Raw genomic sequence first — 20,506 nt, forward strand, 5'->3', positions numbered from 1 at the left:
AATGCTTGAGAGACATNGAAGNTCCACACAAAAAAAAAAAAATATTACCCACCTAACCATAAGCTTTCGGAGCGCTGATGTGCGGGTAGAGTGGATTATAAAGACCATATAAAGTAAAATAGCGAGGCCTTTTCCTCTAGAAGAAAAATATGCGATAAGTAGTATTGCTTCAGAAACTCTCTTAAAATGAGTTTTCATACATAGAATTAAACTACTCTAACTTCCCAATCTCAGCTTTCGGGCCCGTTAGTTGAGTTTACTTGTCCAAGATCGCTGGCAATTGATCTTAACTTATCCAAACTTGTCAAATGTTTTATGTACATACTTATATAAAATCGTGTCTCCTTTGTTTTGTTGGGTATATATACATATTTAAAATACGACTCAATTCAACTTAAGTAATATTGCATTTAAGTACTCATAAAACAATTAACAGCAACTGCTTTTAAACACGACTGTCGCACAGTGGTTACCAACAGAAAACAAGCACTTCTAGGGTGGATCAAGGGTAATAACTTGTTTTTCACTTCTAGAGTAAATATTTGATGTACTCGTATTTTTAAATGAATTTCAAGAACGAAAAATTACGCTGAAGATGGCAAAACGTCGAAACCGGCTTGCCAGCAAACCAGATCTGACAAGGTGTGACGAAAATTGGAATCAAAAAGCATCATCTTCTTACTTCAATTGGCTGTTCGATAAAAAACGTTAAATGAGAAATTGTAAATAGAAGCTGTCCCTAGATTTCGCAATAAAAAGGCCATCGATTGAGCAATTTTTTTTTTTTAGAATTTCCGGATTTTTTCCAAATTTTTAGAGATGTTTAGCCTTTCATTTTGGTCTCAAAAAAGAAAAGGGCAAAAATAATCGTTATTTCTTAGATAATTTTTGCTTCTGATTTTATAGGTATGAATAAAAAAATTAAATTATGCGAGGTTTTTCTGCTTTTCTCGAGTTTTTCTTACGAATTTTTTGTATTTTTTTAAGATTTTCTTGCAATTTTTCTGGAGTTTTTTCTAATTTTGTGGATTTTAAATATTTTTTATCGACCTTTCGAGTTTTCTCCGAATCTCGGAACTCTATGGAAGATTTTTGTACAAGAAAAACAAAAATAATCACTATTTCTAGTTTTTTTTCCTCGACACATTTTTCGCGTGTTTCAAGATTTGTCTTATTCTCTGCTATACTTGAGGCTTTTAAATATTACATCGACCATTTAAAATTTCGAAATTCTAATATAGATTTAGAGAAAATAATCGATAAGCCTCGTCCTGATACTCAAAAAGGGCATTCACAATGAGCATGTCTGCCTCCGAATGGAAGTACGGGTCATTCGTACGCGCCTAACCTAAATAATAGTTGAAAAAGAACATCAAATGATTCGAGGTTCGGCGTACTAGATATAGTGTGTATTTAGAGATTTTTAAAAGATTCTTCCATAATTTTTATTCGGGATTACTTTCTTAACTTTTTTTTTTTATATTTTATAAGCATTGATGAGAAATTAAATGTTTCTGATTTTATTGATTTTTTGGCATTTTGCTTGTTAGTTTGTTATGCATTTTTTCAACGACTTTTCGCAACGTTTTCTATACAATTCCAAATTTTTTCAAAATCTTTCGTAAATTTTTCGAAACTTCTATGGATTCAGGCAAGTTTTGCTCTTTATTTTTACCTTGAAACAGAAAAATAGAAAAATTATCGGTATTTATTGTTCAAAACAATGAAGGTATCTATGTAACTAAAAACATAATTATTAGATTTTTTATTTTGTATCATACATAAAGTGCATGCTCGGTCTCTGTTATTTTTGACAGCAATATTTTTGGGTAGGAAATTATTTGTTTTTAATGGATTAAGATCACATGTATTGAGTGCATAATTGTACAAGTGTAATAAGCCCACCACATCAATCACAGCGTAAACTAATTTTATTGTACTTAGAATAATTGACAATGATCAATCAATAACGAAATCTATAGTTAGACTTGAAATACGGTCAGAAGGTTTTAAGCACGATATGTAAATACTTGCAAGTATATATATATATACATATGTACAATATGTACATCCGTACATATATTGGATATAAATTTATCTTTGTCATTGCTTAGATTAATCAAATATAAACTACCATAAAGAAAATATGTAGAAAATAAAGTATCTACATATGTATGCAGGTGCATTAGACCGTACCGAAAAGAAAGCAATTTCGAATATTTTTCGTCATATCTTCGACATTTACAGGCGGATTTTTTAAAGTACTTTTTTTGCTTGTAAGGTGGTACGGTCTAATGTATATAATATGTATATGTTGTATATATTCGAAAGTTCACGAGTAACTGTTTATGTAATGCACAATACTGTTTTAGATAGAAATATATGTATGAACAACCTCATTTAAATAAACATGTCAGAGCATACATATCTCAATGCGAATAATTACTTGGGTGTGCGAGTTATTAGCCAATCATTTACAAGGAATAATAATAATGCCGCTCAATCATCGCAAGGCAAACGCCGCAAATTTCGCACGAAAACTGGTTAGAGTGTTTTGTTTCTTCATTTATTTGTATTTATTTTTAACCGCTTTTTCATCATAAGTCCCCATTTTTTTATTATTTAATTTATTTTTTTTTTGAAAGATAAGCAGTTTCCACATCAGCATCTTCTGGTTTAGCTATTCATACCCACTAACATACTAAATAACAGGTTCAACGGATGTACAATATTTTCTTTTTTGCACGCATTTGTTTTTACACAACTGAAACTGGTGGTTTGATTACCTTTTATTTATGTATAATTGTACCTACGATTTTGTCTTGCTGTATATTTTGTGTCACAAGGTCGTAAGTGGTAAATATCAATCATGCATCTGATATGAGGGAAGGGCATATGAATGCAAGCAAGCACTTTTTCATACATGCATACATATTTATGGATTTACCTACATACATATATATACTTATATAATATGCGCAATCATTTTTTCATTTAAAATGCTTTGACATTGCAGGACCAAACCGCAGCTGAAGAGAAGGCTGAATTGGAACGTATCCAAAATGAAAGTGCTCAATATTCTTATGGCTCCAATGTTCAAGACAATATAAACGATGGCGCTATTCAACGCGAGGAGACGCGTGATGGTACCAAGGTGAGTTTGAGAGCTGAAAAAATTTAAGTAAGTTCAAAAATTAAGTATGAGAAATAGCCGACCTGGAAGCTCAAACTTGATTTTACTCTTAAACGGTTCATAATGGGTTAGTGAGGTGAGAAAAGCTAATTAGATGCGATTCGATGATATGAGCCAAGAAGTGACAAGAATTAAAAAAAAAAATTAAAAAATTTTAACAAAAAAATCTAAGCTAAACAAGAAAAATTAATACTCGAGAAAAGAAAAAATAGGTTTCTAAAAATTCAATGAAATTTAAAATAAATACTTTTCTTTTTAAAACAATAAAATCTATAAATTAAAATAAGAAACAAAATAAATTCCTAAAATTAAATTGAATAAAAAAATATTTTTATTTTTAAAACAATAAAATCTAAGCATTAAAAAAGAAGTTAGCACCTAAACTTAATTAAATAAAAAAACTACATTAAATAAAAAAATATATTTTTTTACTTTTAAAACAGTAAAATCTAAAAATTTAACAGAGCTGAGTTAAGAAACGAAAAATGGTAATTAAAAAAGAGAAAAAAATATAAATTTCTAAAAATTAAATGAATTTTAAAATAAATATTTTTTTAAACCAATAAAATCTAAAATTAAATTTAAAGAAATTGAAATAGAAGAAATATAATAAGTTCCTAATAATTAAATGAAATTAAAAAAAATAAAATATGTAACTTTCTAAAAATTAAATAAAATTTAAAGTAATTAACTTTCGTTTTAAATAATAAAATCTAAAAATTAATAAAAAAATAAATTAAATTAAAAACAAAAACAAAATAAGTTCCTAAAAATTAAATGAAATAAGCAAATAGTTTTGTCTTTAAAGCAATAAAACAAAATAAAATAATTAAAAAGAGAAAGAAGTTAATTAAATAAGGGACAAAATAAGTTCCCTAAAATTAAATGAAATAAAAAATACTTATTTTTAACACAATAGAATCTAAAAATTAAAGAAAATTTAATGAAAAAAAAACAGTTAGTTAAAAAAGGGACATAAAATAAATTTATAAAAATTAAAGTAAATTTAAAATAAATATTTTTCTTTTTAAAGCAAAGAAACCAAAACATGTAATTAAAAAAAAAATTTATAAAATAACATAGTTTCCAAAAATTAAATGAAATATAGATTTCTAAAAATTAAATGAAATTTAAAATAAATATTCTTGTCTTCAAAATAGTAAAATCGAAAAATTTAATTTAAAAAAATAAGTTTCTTAAAATTAATTGAAAAAAATATATATTTTTATTTATAAAACAATAAAATCTAAAAAATTAAACTAAAAAAGAAAGATAATATAAGTTTTTAAAATTTTAATAAAATATATCTGTGTGCTTTGCACACTCGGTCATTGCGACTGTTTTAGCAGCGCGAGCAAAATGATATACATATGAACAAGTGTTTTCTGTCAAAACAGCTTTTCACCATGAAAGTAGGCAAAGGAGCTTTTTTTTGTAAGACTATTTTTTAATTCCCACTTTGCTCAATGCCGATTTGTTATGGTGAGCGGCCATCAGCCAAGGTAGGGCAGTTTGTACCATATGACTTTATGAAGCGATGTGATATCATATGACTTGAAGTCATGTGATGCGTTGTGATGACATGAAATGGATTCCGATCGTTCCGTAACTTATCTAAAAAATTAGATACAATGACATTTGAAACCACTCAATTTCATGTAATACACTTGAAAGTGCTGTGCTGACGTCAAATACCCGTAAGGGAAGATAAGGTATCTGTATGCGTTTAAATTAGGGTAATGGAAAAGTATTGGAAGGTTATCAGTTCAGCTCCGAATAGGGTGCATAGTTGGTACTAGGGTTATTTGATCAAAAAAAAGGAAGAGGTGACAAGAACGGTGATAAAACTGACTACCAGTAAAATATCTTAAAATAAGCTGCTCTTGACTTATAATTTTTCATATTTTTTTTCATATTTCAACAGGTCAAAGGCATGTATTCCTACCGCGATGGCTATGTCATGCGTACCGTACACTATGAGGCCGATGAGAATGGCTACCGCGTAGTCAAGGAGGAGACACAAGAGATCGGCGATGGACCACAGTTCGATGAGAATGGTGAGGCTACCGTTGAAGGTTCATTGATTCCAACATACTCTATTCGTTTGGACAAATCCGACAATGAGAGACACTACAAAGATGCGCGACTAAATTAAATTGAATGACTTGCAAATTGCTTTATAAGCATTTTAGTTAAGAAAACAGACTGAAAAAATTACGATAATACCTTCTTCTTGCTTTGTTACACTATTTTACTGTATTTTGTAGTTTTTGCACTAAATGTAAGGAGTAGTGATAATTAAGAACAAGAACGAAAAACTGTTTGTTTTTGCTACAACTTGAATTTAATGTGATTTCTGCAGAAGAATAAAAGTAAATAAAAGAAAAAATATGTTTATGTGTGTGTGTGTTTTTTTTTTTTAATTGCAGTTCTTTTCTTATATCAAAATGTACAATAACGGTTTTTAACCAGTTTACGTTTTAAGTTACATAAAAGACTTCCAAGCGCCGCAAGTTCAAAACTTCAATGGTCACATTAATAAAATAAAACTTTTTATTGCATCTTTACTTATACGTATGTATGTATACGTATCTACATATATACGTATGTATATCAAACAAGTTTTTGCTACATAAATTATTTGGTTCATTTTCAACAAGCACGATTTGATACATAAATACATACATAAAGATATAACATACATATACTATATTTATAAAGCTTTGCGCATGCGTTACTCATAATTGCACGTTTCGCACATATGTACATATGGCACACTTAAACTTTTCCCTTGCCCCTCAATGCTGCCTCCTCACAATTGCTCTGCTGCTGCTGCTGCTGCTGCTGGTCCTCTAAACTGTTTGTGGATTTCGAGATTATCAACGCCTTTTGTGAATCGGTTAAGTTTATGAAACTGTTCTTGCTTTTCAACTCATTTTGTATTGATGATAACAAATCGGGTGAATTGGCACGCCTACCGTCGCTGCCTACCGCTACGCCTCCACCTACGCCGCCACTCAACATACCCACCACGCCGCAACGCAACTCATTCATCACTTTAGCCGCTTCCGTACACTCTTGATCCTCAATGCACGCCAACGGATTGGGTTTACTTTTCTTGCGCATGCGCTTAGAACCACGCGTTATCAGAATCACAGCGGGCGACTCATAAGGCAAAGCCTGTATAACAGTCTTTAGCAATTTGGGCGGTGTTTCGGGTGTCTTCGGATTACTTATAACCACATCGGCCTTCAGTGCGCTTTTGGCGCGCTCTTCTTCACGTTCACGTGCGGCATTCTTACGCATTAGTGCGCGTGCTCGCTTCTTTAGAATGGCTTGTGCGTTAGGATAGTAAGCGATCACTTCGTTGAGATCGGATTTGGAGAGTACAAAGAGATTGGCATAACCTTTGGAGCGTACATCGGCCGTACGGCGATCGGCGCCATTTATGCCCAGTAAACTGATCTCGCCAAAGACTGAACCCTCGGAGAGTGTGGCCAATACGATATCACTATGTGGGCCGCCCATCACCTGCACTTGTCCCAGCTTAATAATGTACATTTCGCGGCCAACTTCACCCTTGCGACAAACACAATCGCCCGGCAGGAAAGTGACAGCGCGCAATTTTAGCACCAAGTCGCGTAGTAGAGCCTCCTCGCAATCGGCGAAAAGTTGCACCTTAGAGAGGGTTTGTATGTGTACAGCGATAGCGATATCTGTTTTCAAATTAATCGGTAGTGAGTCCAATATGTTGGCTTCATCTGTGCAGAGAGGGGAGAGAAAATTTTATGAAAGTTTTCGATTGTGAAAAATGTGAACAGCTTTTATGGAGCTTTGTACTTTTAACCTCGTTTTTCAACAGCTTTCATAAAATTTTTATGCTTCGAACTAAAGAAAGCTCGTAAATAACTATTTCACAAATATTGGAACTTCGAAGAGGTTAATTAGTAGTGAAAGCTCCAAAAACTTTCAAGTATCAAGTTCCAAACGCTTTCAAGTATCATTTTTTATTTCGAACTTCTAAAATGTGCGTAAGTAGTTATTGTACAAAACTTGGCTGCAGGAAAAAGCTTATTTTGTAGTGAAAGTTCCAAATAGCTAGAGTTCCAACAGCTTTCATACCACTTTTTTTATTTCAAACTTCTAAAAAGTGTGGAAGTAGCCATAGTAAAAAAATTCGCAGCTATAAAAAAGGTTGTTTAGTGTTTAAAATCTAAAAGGCTCATTTCTCAATATTAATTAGTGTTTAAAGCTAAAATAGCCAACAGTTTTCGAACCACTTTTTTTAAACTTCTAAAAGATACTTCAGCAGCTATTGTGCAAAAACTGACAGCTACAAAAAAAAACTCTTTTAATAAAGCTTGTGTTCCAACAGCTTTCATACCACTTTTTTATTTAGAACTTCTAAAACGTGCACAAATTCCAAAACTTTGATGGAGCTTTCGCTGTTCAACTTTTGAGCTTTTGTAAAAATTCACTCAGCTTTTTTGGGACTTACCCAGAGTACGCTGTTGCTCCCAAGTAAATTTGAACCACATTTTCACGCGGCCCTGCACTTCACTTGGCAAATTCAAACGTCGCATATACTCCAAGGTCTCGTCCTCCAGTTGTCGGTATTCATTTTTATTGCGCGTTGCCGTCGAAATGATATCGCGTATCTGACCGATCAGCAATGCGAAAACAAAGACACCCATTAGCCAAGCGGCGGTCATGAAGACATATTCCCCCTCACGCTCGGGCTTAGGATTTTTACCTGCCGTGAGTGAAATTTTCAAATTTGATCGCAAATGTGAAACAAAAATTCCAATTACCTATAGACGTTGCAGTTTTAGTAGCGAATGCAAAACAACGCACGTAGGGATGTCCTTTGCCGCTAAAGACCCAACGATTCACGCCCAAGCCTGCGATTGGAAAGCAGAAAGTGTTAACAAACAGAAACAGGAGGGAAGACCCGTATTCTTAAAATGGGTTAGATTACCTTGGTAGTCACTGTAGGCATAGTAGGCACAAGCAGTTAGATGGATCATATACAACATATAGGTCAGGGTTTTAGCCACGCGCACCTGAAATTCGGAGATAAAGAATTATATACCGAAGAGCAATCAATGGCATAAAAAATACTTACGAAATGTGGGGAAGATATGACGCGATCTAGTAGCTTGAAGACCTCCCAGAAACTTTGGATTTTGAATAAGCGCGGAAAGCGCAAATAAACAGCACCGGTGCCATATTTGAAATAGAAAAGTTCCAGAGGAAGTAGGGCGAGCAAATCCAGCTGAAAGTAATTCAAAACAAGTTATATGTACCGCTAATCGAAATAATTCTCAGTACTGCAACATATTTTAAGGAACCACATAGTTATAGTAGCCAAAAATGTTGCATAGCTTTAGGCGCTAGCTTATTCTTACCTTAAATTGCAGCTTCCTCATGTAATTCTTCCGCGTTAGATTCTTATTTTTTACCCAAAAACCCTCGAATAGGTACATAATTCGATGCTTAAAGAAGATAACATCTAACAGATAAATAATGTCAGCACAAAAATCGCATATCAGCCAAGCGTTCGTATTCTCGGGCGTCTGGAAAGGGAAGGTGGAACGCAGCGGTATGACCCAGGCATTATAGAGGAAGGACAGTGAGACCACACACAACCACGAAATGTAGATTTTGCCTTGCGGATCGAGTGTTTTCTCCTCATTATTGCTCCCACACAGGCTGGAACAAATCCACACATTCGAACGTGAGGTGTCCGCTTCGAAGAGACGACCACGATTCAGCGACTTGGCGGCATCCTTCAGTTTGGTTTTGAATGGCGAATTCTCGCGCGTTGTACTGACAGATTTGAGAGCGGCTGGGAGTGAGCGCGTCGGCGAGACCGAACCGCCAGTGCTGGTGCTGGCATCGAGGCTGGTACTCGACGACGGTGTGGGTGGCAACTCTATGCGCGATTTAACTTTGTTAGCGCGTGCCGTGAAGCGGCGTACAAGATGGCGCACTTGGTCACGTACGTCTGAGTTGAGACTAGAAAAAGAATGGGGAGAATTTACAGTTAAATGTGCTTGAAGTACGTATTTTTTGCATTGGGAATCAACTACGGCGGAATGAGAAAAAATGCGTAAACTTTTCGTAAAAAAATATTTAGTTGAACATTTTTTCATTATGAGAAAAATATTTTTAAAAACATTTTTTTTTTCAGAGTTAAATCTTTGCAGCGAACATTATTTTGTGTATAGTACATAATAACAAACATTTTTTTTTTATTTTTTTCATAAGTGAATAAAAACTTCGTTATTTAGTAAAATTATTTTGTGAAAAAATTTGTGTACTAATGAAAAATATATTTAAACTTTTTGAAAACATTTTTTGAATTGTTTTGAAGAGTTTAAAAGTTTTTATCAAAAATTATTTTGTTGTAAAAAAATTGAGTATTTCTGAAAGAATATTTTTTTTTAATTTTAGCTAACAAAAAATGTAAAAAAATATAAATTTTTGTTAAAAGAAACAAAATTTGCAGAAAAATTAGTTTAGTTATTAAATATGAAAAAAATAATTAAAAATGTTTAAAACGCTTTTTTTTAGCGGCCTTAAACTGCATAGAAATATAAAAATGTTTATATGCCAACGTAGCACATTTTCAGGCGTAAAACCACTGCTTACTTATGGCATGGACACGTTTGCAAATATTGCATATTTTTAGGCACTTAAGCCTTATTCTGAATATATGACACCATCAGAGGGCTCAGTATACTAATATTCAACAACACATAACTCAATCCTTGTCTTAAAACCTAAAAATCTACTTCATCTCCCCTTCACCTTACCTCGTCGCGCTGAAGCGCCTATCTGTAGGCACTTCCTCTTCCGGCACCACCGCTGCAAAATCGCTCTTCACCAATTCTGGTCCAAAATTTTGTTCATCATTCAACATGTCCGGCAGCTCATCATAGCAGATTTGCACATCCTGCTCATCATCGTCGACCAATGGCTGCGACATAGTATTCTCCGTCACCGAGGAGCCTTCACTTTGAGGCCTGCGCTGACTGTGGCTATCATTTGCCGTATTATTGCTGCATCTCGAATAACTCTTAACAACAACAGCAGCATTAGACTCTTCAGGCACTTGTCCAGGCAGCAGCACTGATTCGGCGCTTTGTGCCGACACAGCGGGTAAAGCCTTTAACGGTGTTACTGGCACTGGCGGCGGTGTTGGTGCCGACTCCGACAACGACAACGTTGGCGTCTTCGTACCATTCAACACACGACGTACGCTCTCCGGACTTACCAATGGTTTCTCATTGACATACTTCAAAATGTGCTTGACCAGCGCGTGTGTGCCTTGTATATTGGAGCCATGCTGATCGGCTTCCAAACAGCCAATGCGGCCATTGCGAAAATATAGCTTCGAATTTGTAAGACGCGGACTACGCATTTTGTGACGTTGCCGCTTAAAGGAATTTAATTTATAGGTAACGGGCGAGGTCTTTTGCGAAGCGCTTTGGCGCTCAGTGGGACTCGGTGTTTTATTCTCCTTATTTGGAATGGTTTTGTTGCTACGTCTACGTTTAGATGTCGCTTGATCTGCTTTATTGGCGTTGCGCACAGCAATTTCTGTTGCGGTAATGACATTTTCAATCTCCTTTAGATCTTTGGAAATCTCCTCTAGGCTACGTCGCATAGATACCTCCTGTTGACTGGGCGGTGAGTGTTGATAACGTTGACCGCTGAAGCTACGTGTATTCCACTTTGTATTGTTCATTGTAGTTGAGAAGTTGGTGTCCCTGTTGTCGTTTTTATAGTGATTGTTACTTTCGACAATTTGGGGTTGATTAAATTGCGCGTGGCATATGGTTGCTGGGGTGGCTGGGGAAATGTTGTTGTTGTCGCGACGACTTGTGGCACTGCAAAGGTCACTGCTTGAACGATAATGATGGATCGGTGACGTCGGGTGCTCACGCAAAGTGATTTTCATGTTAAAACTGGACGACACTGAGCATTAGTGCATTTTTTTCAATTAACTGAAGATGTGTACATATGTACATATGTATGCCTTTGAAAAATACATATCCACTGCAAATTTAAAGAAAAACGCAAACAAATAACAAATAACTAATACGCGTAAGTAAATCCGAATGCAAATGCGTTAAGGTCGAGGCGATTTGGTTTAAACGTAGTACATACCTATAGAAATTTTATTTTGAACTAAACACGAAGCGTTATAAATCGAAACTAATCGTCAATCACATTGGACATAGCACAAACAACCGCAAAACGACCGATGAAATTGATTTTGTTTTTCTGCTCCCCAACTGGCATATGCTTTACGACGATTACAGGTGAGCAAATGTGTGCGTTTCGCATACCAAATGTGCAATCAATCGATTTCGGACGATCGTAGTAAATAAATTTAATGATTATCTTTTTAGTATTGTTGTTTCGTGTGCGAGACCAGGCTGACTAATTAATATTTACTGCCATACAGCAAACGTGTGCGTATGCATGTGTGTGTAGGCATTTATGTATACATATATGCTGTGTATTGTAATAATTTCGATTAGGTGTCCTTTGTGCACTTCAACAGCTACTAAATTTTATTTTGTGTATCTTTGCTTTAATTCTACTGCCACACTGAAGTCTATCGATTATATTTTAGAGTTCAGTTGCAAGTGATTTGTTTTTCCAAATTAATTATTTACTTCATATTTACTAAAAATTACCTTTTTTCTGTGGCAAACCAGTTTAACTATTCGCTCAGTTGCATGTACTGGTTGTCCGCTAACTTATGCGCATGTCTTCTACGGACGTATGTGCAATGTTTTTGTAGTTGTTCATCTACTAAATGGAACAGCTGTGTGGACCACAGGTGTATTTCCATATACGTAAAATGGGTATTTTAGCGCTGACAAATATGCCTTGAAAAAGAATCGCTGATGCGAAGCCACTTCCCCCGGAAGAATATTTATGTATGTAAACATATGTACATACATACATATGTATATACCACGATTGAGAAAAGCAGAGATCGCACCCATCGCGATAACGCTAATCCGCTCTTTTTGAATTTGACAGAATCAGCTGTATGTGTGACGTGATTTTGGTGGAATTGTTGATTGAGGAAGCCCAAATAACGATTTAACTGAGTACGATTTAGTTATTTGCCCAATGATTTCGGGCTATTGTGTCCGAATGGGTGAACCTATCAAAAAAATTTTACGCACACTTGTAGTCAAGGGTCGACACTTTATTGCAAAACTTAACTTTGTTATTATTTTGTTGATAACTGCACTAGTCTTTCGTTGTTGTTGTTGTAGCAGCTACAACAACCCCGCCCAGATCGGTTAATATATCAGTCGTTGTCGTCAAGCTGCACTAACGGAAGCTCTAAGAAGCGTGCAGCCTCAATGGGGTCGGTCCACAGGGACAAAGGCGTTAGTGTTGTCGGATTTTCCGGGCATACGAAGAGATGATTCGAGTCGTGGGGTGTCTCTCCGCATGCCGGACACTCATTTAGCACATCTGCATCTAATCTGCTCAGGTATGAGTTTAACCTGCTGCAGTAGCCAGAGTGAAGTTGGGCTATTGTGGTTCTCGTCTCCCGAGGCAGATGAAGCTCCGTTTCGTCGATGTCCGGTGGTTGTGCGCCTAGAAGGGCATTCACAGGTCTGAAGTCTACATAACTCGAGACTAACTCCCTGTGAATGCCTTTCAGGACCTGTCGATATGCTCACAGCTCCAGAGGTTGCTTAATGAACCTCTGGACTTCGCCCGTCAGTTCGAAGAGATGCCTCTTGACGTGCCTTGGCGAGGGCTCTTCTACAAGCAGTTGTCTATTTGGGTGACCAGGTCTGTGGCTCCCAACTAGAAACTGCTTGTAGAGCATTCTGTTATGCTCCTTTACAGGGAGCATTTTCGCCTCGTCGTGCAGGTGGTGTTCTGGCGACATCAGAAGGCATCCAAATAGTCGCTGTCCGAACTGCAGTGTTTTATGTTGTCTGTAGCTTCATCGACTGCGTCCTACTAGTCCCCGGCGACCACACCGGTGCTGCGTAATTTAAAACCGGCCGGCCTATTGCCTTGTATGTGGCCAGCAATGTTTCTTTGTCTTTGCCCTAAGTACTGCCGGCTAGCGACTTGAGGACCTTGTTGCGGCTCTGTACTTTGTTGACAATAGCGGTTGCGTGCGCAGAGAAGGAGAGCAGACTGTCGAAGATTACTCCGAGTATTTTTGGGGTTATTCACCGTCGGAATTGGTGTATCATGGACGTGAATTCCCCGCGGTAGTCTGACCTCCTTCGTCCAGGTGGTGAACTAGGTCGCAGAGAATTTTGTAGGGGAGAGGGTTAGGCTCCTAGCAGTGAAGAACCGAGAAAGCTCGGAGAGATACCCGTTTACTTTCGAACACAAGTCATCAATACCATTCCAAGACGCCATTATCGTACACTCGTCAGCATAAGAGACAATCGAAACTCCCTCTGGTGGAAAGGGGACCACCCTGTGGAACCTCCTGTTTTATTTTTCTGGTTTTACTCGATTTGTTTCTAAACTTTACTGACGAGTGTCGATAGTTGTCGGCAGTTTGTGCAGCCTTCTGGTCACTCGACACCTGGCTTTGTCCATCGGGGGATGCATTATGAACTGCCGTCTCAAATAGCTCGCGCATCGCTCCGGATCCGACGAAGCATGGTCGCCGAAAGAAATTTCGACCCTGTCGTCGTGTTGCTTCTTCATATTGGACAGTGACCTCACGGTTGACCAAAGCTTACTCAAACCAAAGGCGAAGTTACAAGTCTGCACGTCTGCAAGATGTACATTCACAAGCTGCCGAATCTCCGCGTTGAGACCACTGATAATGTCGAGTCGTCTATCTGTTCAGGCTTGAATGCCAAAGATCGTGGTGCGCATTAAAGTCACCAACTACCATATGGTTTTCACCTCTGAGGAGCGCACCTATATCAGGGTGATATCCTACCGGGCAGCTAGTGACAGGGGTATATAAATGTTAAATATTTCGAGCTCGACATTACCTGCCCGGATAGCAATGCCCTGACATTCTAGGGTGGTATCCCTGCGGTCGAAGTCTGCTTCAATAAGACGATACTGCACCACCATTATCTCGCTCGCGATCTCGGCGGTGCACGTTGTATAAGGCACAGTTAAACAATGTTGAATTGATGTACAACTTCGTATCTTGGGCCGCATCTATCAATATACCATGCCTTCCCATGAAGACAGTTATCTCCTCGATCTTGCATTGAAGTCCGTGTTGAGACGTGTTGTTATGCGGGGTGTGAGGGATGTGTGTTGCCTTGCCGCCATTGGCTGTGTACGCTGCTGTGGAGGATGCCGCCCTGTGGTGGTAGTGGGTGGCGTCGCAATTGGGGTTTGCGACCGAGCAGCGAAACACGGGCCCTCGAAGTTCCTCGTCCAATCACGCGTGGTGCGCAGACCTGAACATGCCCTAAAGTGGCACCAGCCAAGGCAGGTGTTGCACTTGACTGATGCTACGTTACGGAATATCCTGGTCTGACATACCGTGCAGATTGTAGGAGTTTTTGGCGGCTGCGTGTGGGTGGTGGTGCGGTTGTGTCTGTTGTTGGTCTATCGTGATTGTGGTGTGGTCTATGTGTCGTGGTGCTGTGGTGTTCGTGTTGAGCTGCTCAGGTGGACTGGGGTTAGCCGTGAAGGCTGCTCTATTTGAGCAGCAGGCGGCAACAAATGAAGTGGTCCACTGCCGATGGATCCGTAGTCCTGAGCAGACTATGAGGTGACCCCACCCGTCGCAAGCACTGCACTTGACTGAAGTGGAGTTGTGGTGTAATCGTCTCTGGCATACACAGCAGGTGTAGGTTTCTGGTCCTGGGTTTTACGCGATGCCAGCCCTGAGCAGAAGAATACGTAGCAAATGTAGCCCTATGGACGAACAACTTCTGAGATACTTCGCCGACCTAAATGGGGTTAGATCGCCGAAACAACAGCCCTTGGTCGGGTAAAGCCCGAGTCATTCCGGTACGTAGAACCGGCAGTCGTGGGAATGTCTGGTCTTTAGTCAAAAGATGTAGCGAACAGCATTCGTATTTCTGGGGTATACTTAGGTCGCTGGATCCAAATATACTAATCTGTTTTTCATATTAGTTATACTTTGCGAATTTTTGCCCATTTTGGAAGAGTTTCGTGAGCTATTATTCGAAAATTTTTATTTATATAACGGTAAATTTAGAGACCGCGAAAAATGTGCTTCTTTGGTGACTAATGAAACCATTCCGCTCCAAATTTCAAGTATACATAAATGGACTAAAAATAGCCGTTGCTCACCTAAATTTTATTTAGTTAATTTTTTGTATGTGTTTCAAACTACTATTTACTTACTAATCAAATGATTCCTAATCTTGGACAGCCGTATTTAATTTCATTTACACTATTTTGAAAACTGACCAAATTAGCGTGGCCAAGTCGATGGCCCTTTAAATAGTATATAAACATCCGAAAACCTAAAAATCTTTGAAATAAATCTCGTCCATTTTTTTTCATTTTCACTTGGTAAAGTAATGAAGAATTGAAAACTCATACGGGAAAGTCATCGCTTCTAAATATCTCGAAAACTTGTAGTCTTATTGAAAAATGATATATGGACGTCAGATACTAAATTTAATAACCTTTCACTTGATATCTCGTCTAGTTTATAACAATGAACGCATTCCCTAGATATTACCAGCCAAAGTATAATTTTTCGAATTCATAAACTTTGAATTAATTGCGCGGTCTAAAGATATGTTTTAAATTAATCTTTCGTGGCCAATTATTATTGGCTTAGACCTAAGATAACACAATATTACTATTACAGTAAGATCAAATGCTTTTTATTTGCCACCATACAAAATTGTAACAGCCTAATACGTACATATATTGTGGATGGCGTATCCGGAGTTACATATATGCACCAGAAATGTTGAATACCTTTGACAATAGAAAGGTATTCTGCACAAAAATACTGTTTATCGAGTTTACATTTCCGGTGTCAAAATGCAAATTTGAGACCATTTTCCTATGGTCCCCCAGAGGTGTGTGAAAAGTTTCGATTGGTCACTTTTTACCAAACTTTTTACGGATGCCATCCGCACGGATCCAATCCAATTGGCACTGTCATAAGAAGTGAGTATAAGGTTTAGATTCGTGCGAATGCCATCCTTCGGATCAGAATTGTCATTTATCCTAGGAATGTCATTCGCATGAATCGAATCCTTTACACTGGCTTGTTATGACAGTGTGATTCGGATAAGATTCGTACGGATGGCATCCGTCGGATACCGTAATAGGTAATACTATTTCGCCGTAGTTTTAAACAATTATTGAATCATTACAAGGCAAAATGAAGTGTGTAGTGGCAAATTGTAAAAGTGAAAACAAAAGGCAAGCGTGGGAAAGGTAAGTGGTTCTTTTTTGTGCATACCTACATACATACATAGAACTTCATGCATTTTCCCCAACATCCGGCATGTGCTGAAAATCGTACTTACCTAAAGTACATGCACAAAATCATTGCTACGTGTTCTTAATTAAACTTTGTACATATACATATTTATTAATTCCTGCGAAATTGGACCATTTAATATTGTAATTAACAGATTTTTCCGCATTGTTCAAATTTTTTCCTGCGCGTTTCACTTGTCTCTCGCGCAATTGCACCAAAATGACGTCACGCAAAAAGTATGCTCAAAAATCCTCTGAGGATTCATTTCGTTTGTTTAGAAATTCCTACAACAAAATTAAAAAAATATTTTCAAAAATTATAAATAACCAAATTTTGTTGTTTTTTAGAAAACATTTCTTATATTTATACTATTGTTTATGCACATAAATATATGGACATTAGTTTTAATCGAAAAAAACATCTTAAGCTGCAAGCGTAGAAGAAAAACATTGCTCGCTATTTTTTTATTTTAGTGTGCATTAAAAAACAAATGAAGTTGAATTATTAGTTGTATTATCCAAAATGTAAAAATTCAAAACATCAGTCTTATTTCATACTTAACGTATTGCAGATTGAAATTACCAGCTTGCGCAACCATCGGCTGTGGTTCAGAAGTGAAATGTTTTGCATTTTTATATTTTGGAATTTAGTGTGTATTTCGTAGTGCCACATGCACTGCACACATTTATTGGATATTCAAGTTTGTTTTTCGCTTTTTTGCTTTAAATTGTATGTAAAGTACGTGCGTAACATTAAACTAAAATCATGAACATGAGGGAGTGTAGGCTGCATTTAATTATTTTTAATATTTTTTATTTTTTCCATATTACTCTCCTCCACTTCATATTGCAAGTTCTTCGGTTTTTTGTTAAACTTCCTTGCGCTTCCACTATTAAAATTTTAACGCTCTAATGATTCTTCTTATTCTTCTTCTTCTTACGATGTGGTTTCTTCCTATTCTTTCGTTCCTATTTCTTAGCACCCTTGCCACTATCTTCCGTGCTTTTAGCAGATTTCTCATCGCTCTTCTTGTCTTTGTCCTTTACATCTTTGCCATCCTTATCCTTATCTTTGTCCTTGTTCTTCTCTTTCTCTTTCTCTGCGTCTTTGTCCACTTTTTTGCCCTCCTCTGCATCACGATTCGTTAGCTTGTTATTGATGAGATTGTGCAATGCGATGATGGAACGTACCATAGACGCCAAATAAACGACCAGCATTTGATCATTTGTTTTGACGTACATAGTCTCCGTGAATTGTTCGCTTGTGATATCGGGTAGCAAGTTGAATATATCCTGTAATTGGTAAACTATTTGATAATTAATGGGCATTTTTCCATCACCCACGCGCTGCAAGTAATTTTTAATATCATGCAACTGCGCGTTTAATCCCTTGAGACCCATTAATTGGTTGGTGATTTTTTGTGAGAGGCTACCAACTGTAGTGTCTTTGATGTCGCGTAGTAGATGTTCAACACCCACTTCTTCAGCTTCTTCTGCTCCAATTTCGCTTGGTACATGTTCGAAGGTTTTACTCGTGGGCGAACCATCATCATGTACCTCCTCAATTGCAATATATGCTTCTGTAGGCAGACCTAAATCTTTGGGTTTTGCATCGATTATCACCAGTACTGAATTGGGGCAATAGCGGCGTATCAACTCGTTTATGGCAATGTCATTTTGATGTAGTTTAGGACCAGTGTGATACCAACCAACAACACGCTCGCGTGCATTCACTTTTTTGAACATGCCGTACATGTTCTCCAAATAATCATGATCCAAAAACCATACTGACTTATCTTTGTCATCCTCATCGAAGGGTACTAGGAAAATGTTAAAGAAATTTGGAGGGTATTTACAAATAAAAATATATTTATAGGCATTAACTTACCAGCAAAACTGTTGGACACATCAAGTATTCCTTTAGAACGCCAACAACCCAATAATACACCGACCACTCGCCGCTGGTTGCCAATCTTTCCCATGCGGTTGAAATGGTCCACCACAGAGAGTAGCACCAGTGGGTGCACAATCACCTTGTTTACATTTACCTCCAAGGATGGCATATTTTTCTTATTAATTATTAATTATCTATAATATAATGGTCAATCTTGAAACCAAATCAGCTCGATGACTTTTGGAAAACTTTTGCTTATGCCTATCAAGAAGAAGAGCGATGACAGCGAAATAATTTTTGTCAAGTTATCAGCACTGCAACCTGTCGGTAAGGCAGCACAGCTGTTAAATAAGTATTTAACGTAAGCATGCATAATAGCTCAAGGCTCCGTTATGCATACTTGGCATTGCTTGAGAGTTGTCACATAAGGAATCTGTTAAATGAGCTTCGCGTGTAAGCGGTTACCCAACGCACAGTATTACATACGTAAAAGTCTGTAGGTTTTTGATTTCTACGTAAAAATGGTATAGCAGTGCATGCAATGCCAAGTATGCATAACAGAGCCTTCAGGTACGCATACTTAGCTCTACATAAGGAATCGGTTAAATGGGCTTTTAGCTCAGTTAAGGCTCTGTTATGCATACTTGGCATTGCATGCACTGCTATACCATTTTTACGTAGAAATCAAAAACCAACAGACTTCTACGTATGTAGTGCTGTGCGTTCGATAACCGATTACACGCGAGGCTCATTTAACAGATTTCTTATGTGACAGCTCTCAAGCCATGCCAAGTATGCATAACGGAGCCTTTATGCATACACAGTTTTGCCACATATTGCATATGCATAACTAAGCTATTTGCGTTTAAGCGGTTACCCAACGTATAGCACTTCACATGAAGAATTCTGTGGGTTTCGATTTTTACGTGAAAATGGTATAGCAGTGCAAATGTATGCATAACTGGGCTATAACAAATTTGAGGTATGTACGAATATTCTGAACAGAAAATGCAACAGACTTTTATGTGTGAAGTGCTATGCGTTGAGTAACCGCTTACACGCAAAGCTAATTTAACAGATTCCTTATGTGATAAGTCTCAAACAACGCCAAGTATGCATTATATTATATTATTTATGCTATTATATTCTCTTAATAGTGATCCCACTTACAGGTTTTATATCTATGGGATCGACTTAAAGGTGCGCTTTTTCTACGCGTTTTGCTGTTAAAATGCGAAATCGAAAGTCTATTTTCCCGTGTAAATAGCCAAAAAGTCCTTTTTGCAGATTTGCAGAAATCCTTTTCGGAAATTAAAGCTGCAACTGAAATTATGCAAATCCCTTTCGAGAAATAATTTCAATTTGCTCGTGCGGCACTAGCAATTTTCTTTTTTGCTTTTTTTTTTTTTTTTTTTTTTTTTGAACTAAACAATGCTCATAAGCATTAAAAAATAGCAAGGAACTTATATAAAAAGTCCTTAGAAAGCCAGGATATCCTTGTTAATTAATTATGCGTATCGTCGAAATATCAAATGTGGAAGCAGCACAAGTATGCAAAATTGTAACACAGGGTTGCCATCCAGAAGACAAAAGTAGTATTGCCAAAAAACTCTCCAAAACGTTGCAGTGCAAGCAAAAGATTAACATACAGATATTACCATATGAAAGAACAAATCATAAAAAGAAAAAACAAGAAACATCTTAAAAATACCCATAAAAGTTATAATATAAAGGAAGGCAAATACTTTTAAACATTAAAAAAGAAGAAAATTCATATAACATATTCCCTTTAAAAAACCATATGAATACTTAAAAGTCTAAACAAGTCTTTTTAAATTCTCTAAATTTTAAATACATATATATATATATTTTTAAAAAATTATCATACCATTTCTTATCAATCAACTAACTTTTTTTTTTTTTTTTTTTTAATTATTTTTTTTATATATTTTTTTTTT

At 36.8% G+C, this 20,506-nt stretch overlaps 3 protein-coding genes across 5 annotated transcripts in view; 1 reads left to right on the plus strand and 2 right to left on the minus strand.

The window, feature by feature from the left end:
* Positions 1-5,590, plus strand: part of Cpr51A (Cuticular protein 51A) — an 11,925-nt gene extending 6,335 nt beyond the window's left edge. Inside the window, exons 2-3 of the mRNA XM_017613031.1 lie at positions 3,017-3,154; positions 5,118-5,590. Of these exons, the coding sequence (XP_017468520.1) occupies positions 3,017-3,154; positions 5,118-5,348 (369 nt within the window). The 3' untranslated portion in view covers positions 5,349-5,590. The remainder of the gene's footprint in view (positions 1-3,016; positions 3,155-5,117) is intronic.
* A 56-nt stretch (positions 5,591-5,646) lies between these two features.
* On the minus strand, positions 5,647-12,448 carry CngB (Cyclic nucleotide-gated ion channel subunit B). 2 transcript variants are annotated; one of them, XM_017613030.1, is made up of 8 exons: positions 11,369-12,448; positions 10,012-11,257; positions 8,602-9,211; positions 8,319-8,468; positions 8,172-8,256; positions 8,005-8,094; positions 7,692-7,946; positions 5,647-6,954 (listed from the first exon to the last, which is right to left on the minus strand). In XM_017613030.1, exons 2-8 carry the CDS (start codon positions 11,157-11,159, stop codon positions 5,972-5,974), a joined length of 3,321 nt encoding a protein of 1,106 aa, XP_017468519.1. In that variant the 5' UTR covers positions 11,160-11,257; positions 11,369-12,448; the 3' UTR covers positions 5,647-5,971. The 2 variants fall into 2 exon arrangements, with proteins under 2 accessions (XP_017468519.1, XP_017468518.1); XM_017613029.1 differs by having other exon boundaries at positions 10,012-12,448.
* Positions 12,449-17,151: 4,703 nt separating this feature from the next.
* The window catches only part of Rpn8 (regulatory particle non-ATPase 8), a 3,982-nt gene continuing 627 nt past the window's right edge, over positions 17,152-20,506 (minus strand). Inside the window, exons 1-2 of one of the 2 annotated variants that reach the window (XM_017613036.1) lie at positions 18,543-18,807; positions 17,152-18,474 (exon numbers count right to left, since the gene is read on the minus strand). In XM_017613036.1, the coding sequence (XP_017468525.1) occupies positions 17,624-18,474; positions 18,543-18,717 (1,026 nt within the window). In that variant the 5' untranslated portion in view covers positions 18,718-18,807 and the 3' untranslated portion in view covers positions 17,152-17,623. Of the gene's footprint in view, positions 18,475-18,542; positions 18,808-20,506 lie in introns of those variants that run through there. The other variant, XM_017613037.1, reaches the window with a different exon arrangement.

Source organism: Rhagoletis zephyria, unplaced genomic scaffold (genome assembly GCF_001687245.7).
Source record: "Rhagoletis zephyria isolate East Lansing unplaced genomic scaffold, Rhagoletis_zephyria_1.1 Rzeph_scaffold_00601, whole genome shotgun sequence".
NCBI classification, from domain to species: domain Eukaryota; kingdom Metazoa; phylum Arthropoda; class Insecta; order Diptera; family Tephritidae; genus Rhagoletis; species Rhagoletis zephyria.

Bases quoted from the DNA above. Each gene is read 5' to 3' on its own strand.
- CngB (XM_017613030.1), bottom strand. From the start codon at position 11,159: ATGAAAATCACTTTGCGTGAGCACCCGACGTCACCGATCCATCATTAT. The intron at 8,257-8,318 runs GTAAGTATTTTT...TCCGAATTTCAG, and splicing joins TCATATCTTCCCCACATTTC to GTGCGCGTGGCTAAAACCCT. The intron at 7,947-8,004 runs GTAATTGGAATT...CACTCACGGCAG, and splicing joins TAAAACTGCAACGTCTATAG to GTAAAAATCCTAAGCCCGAG.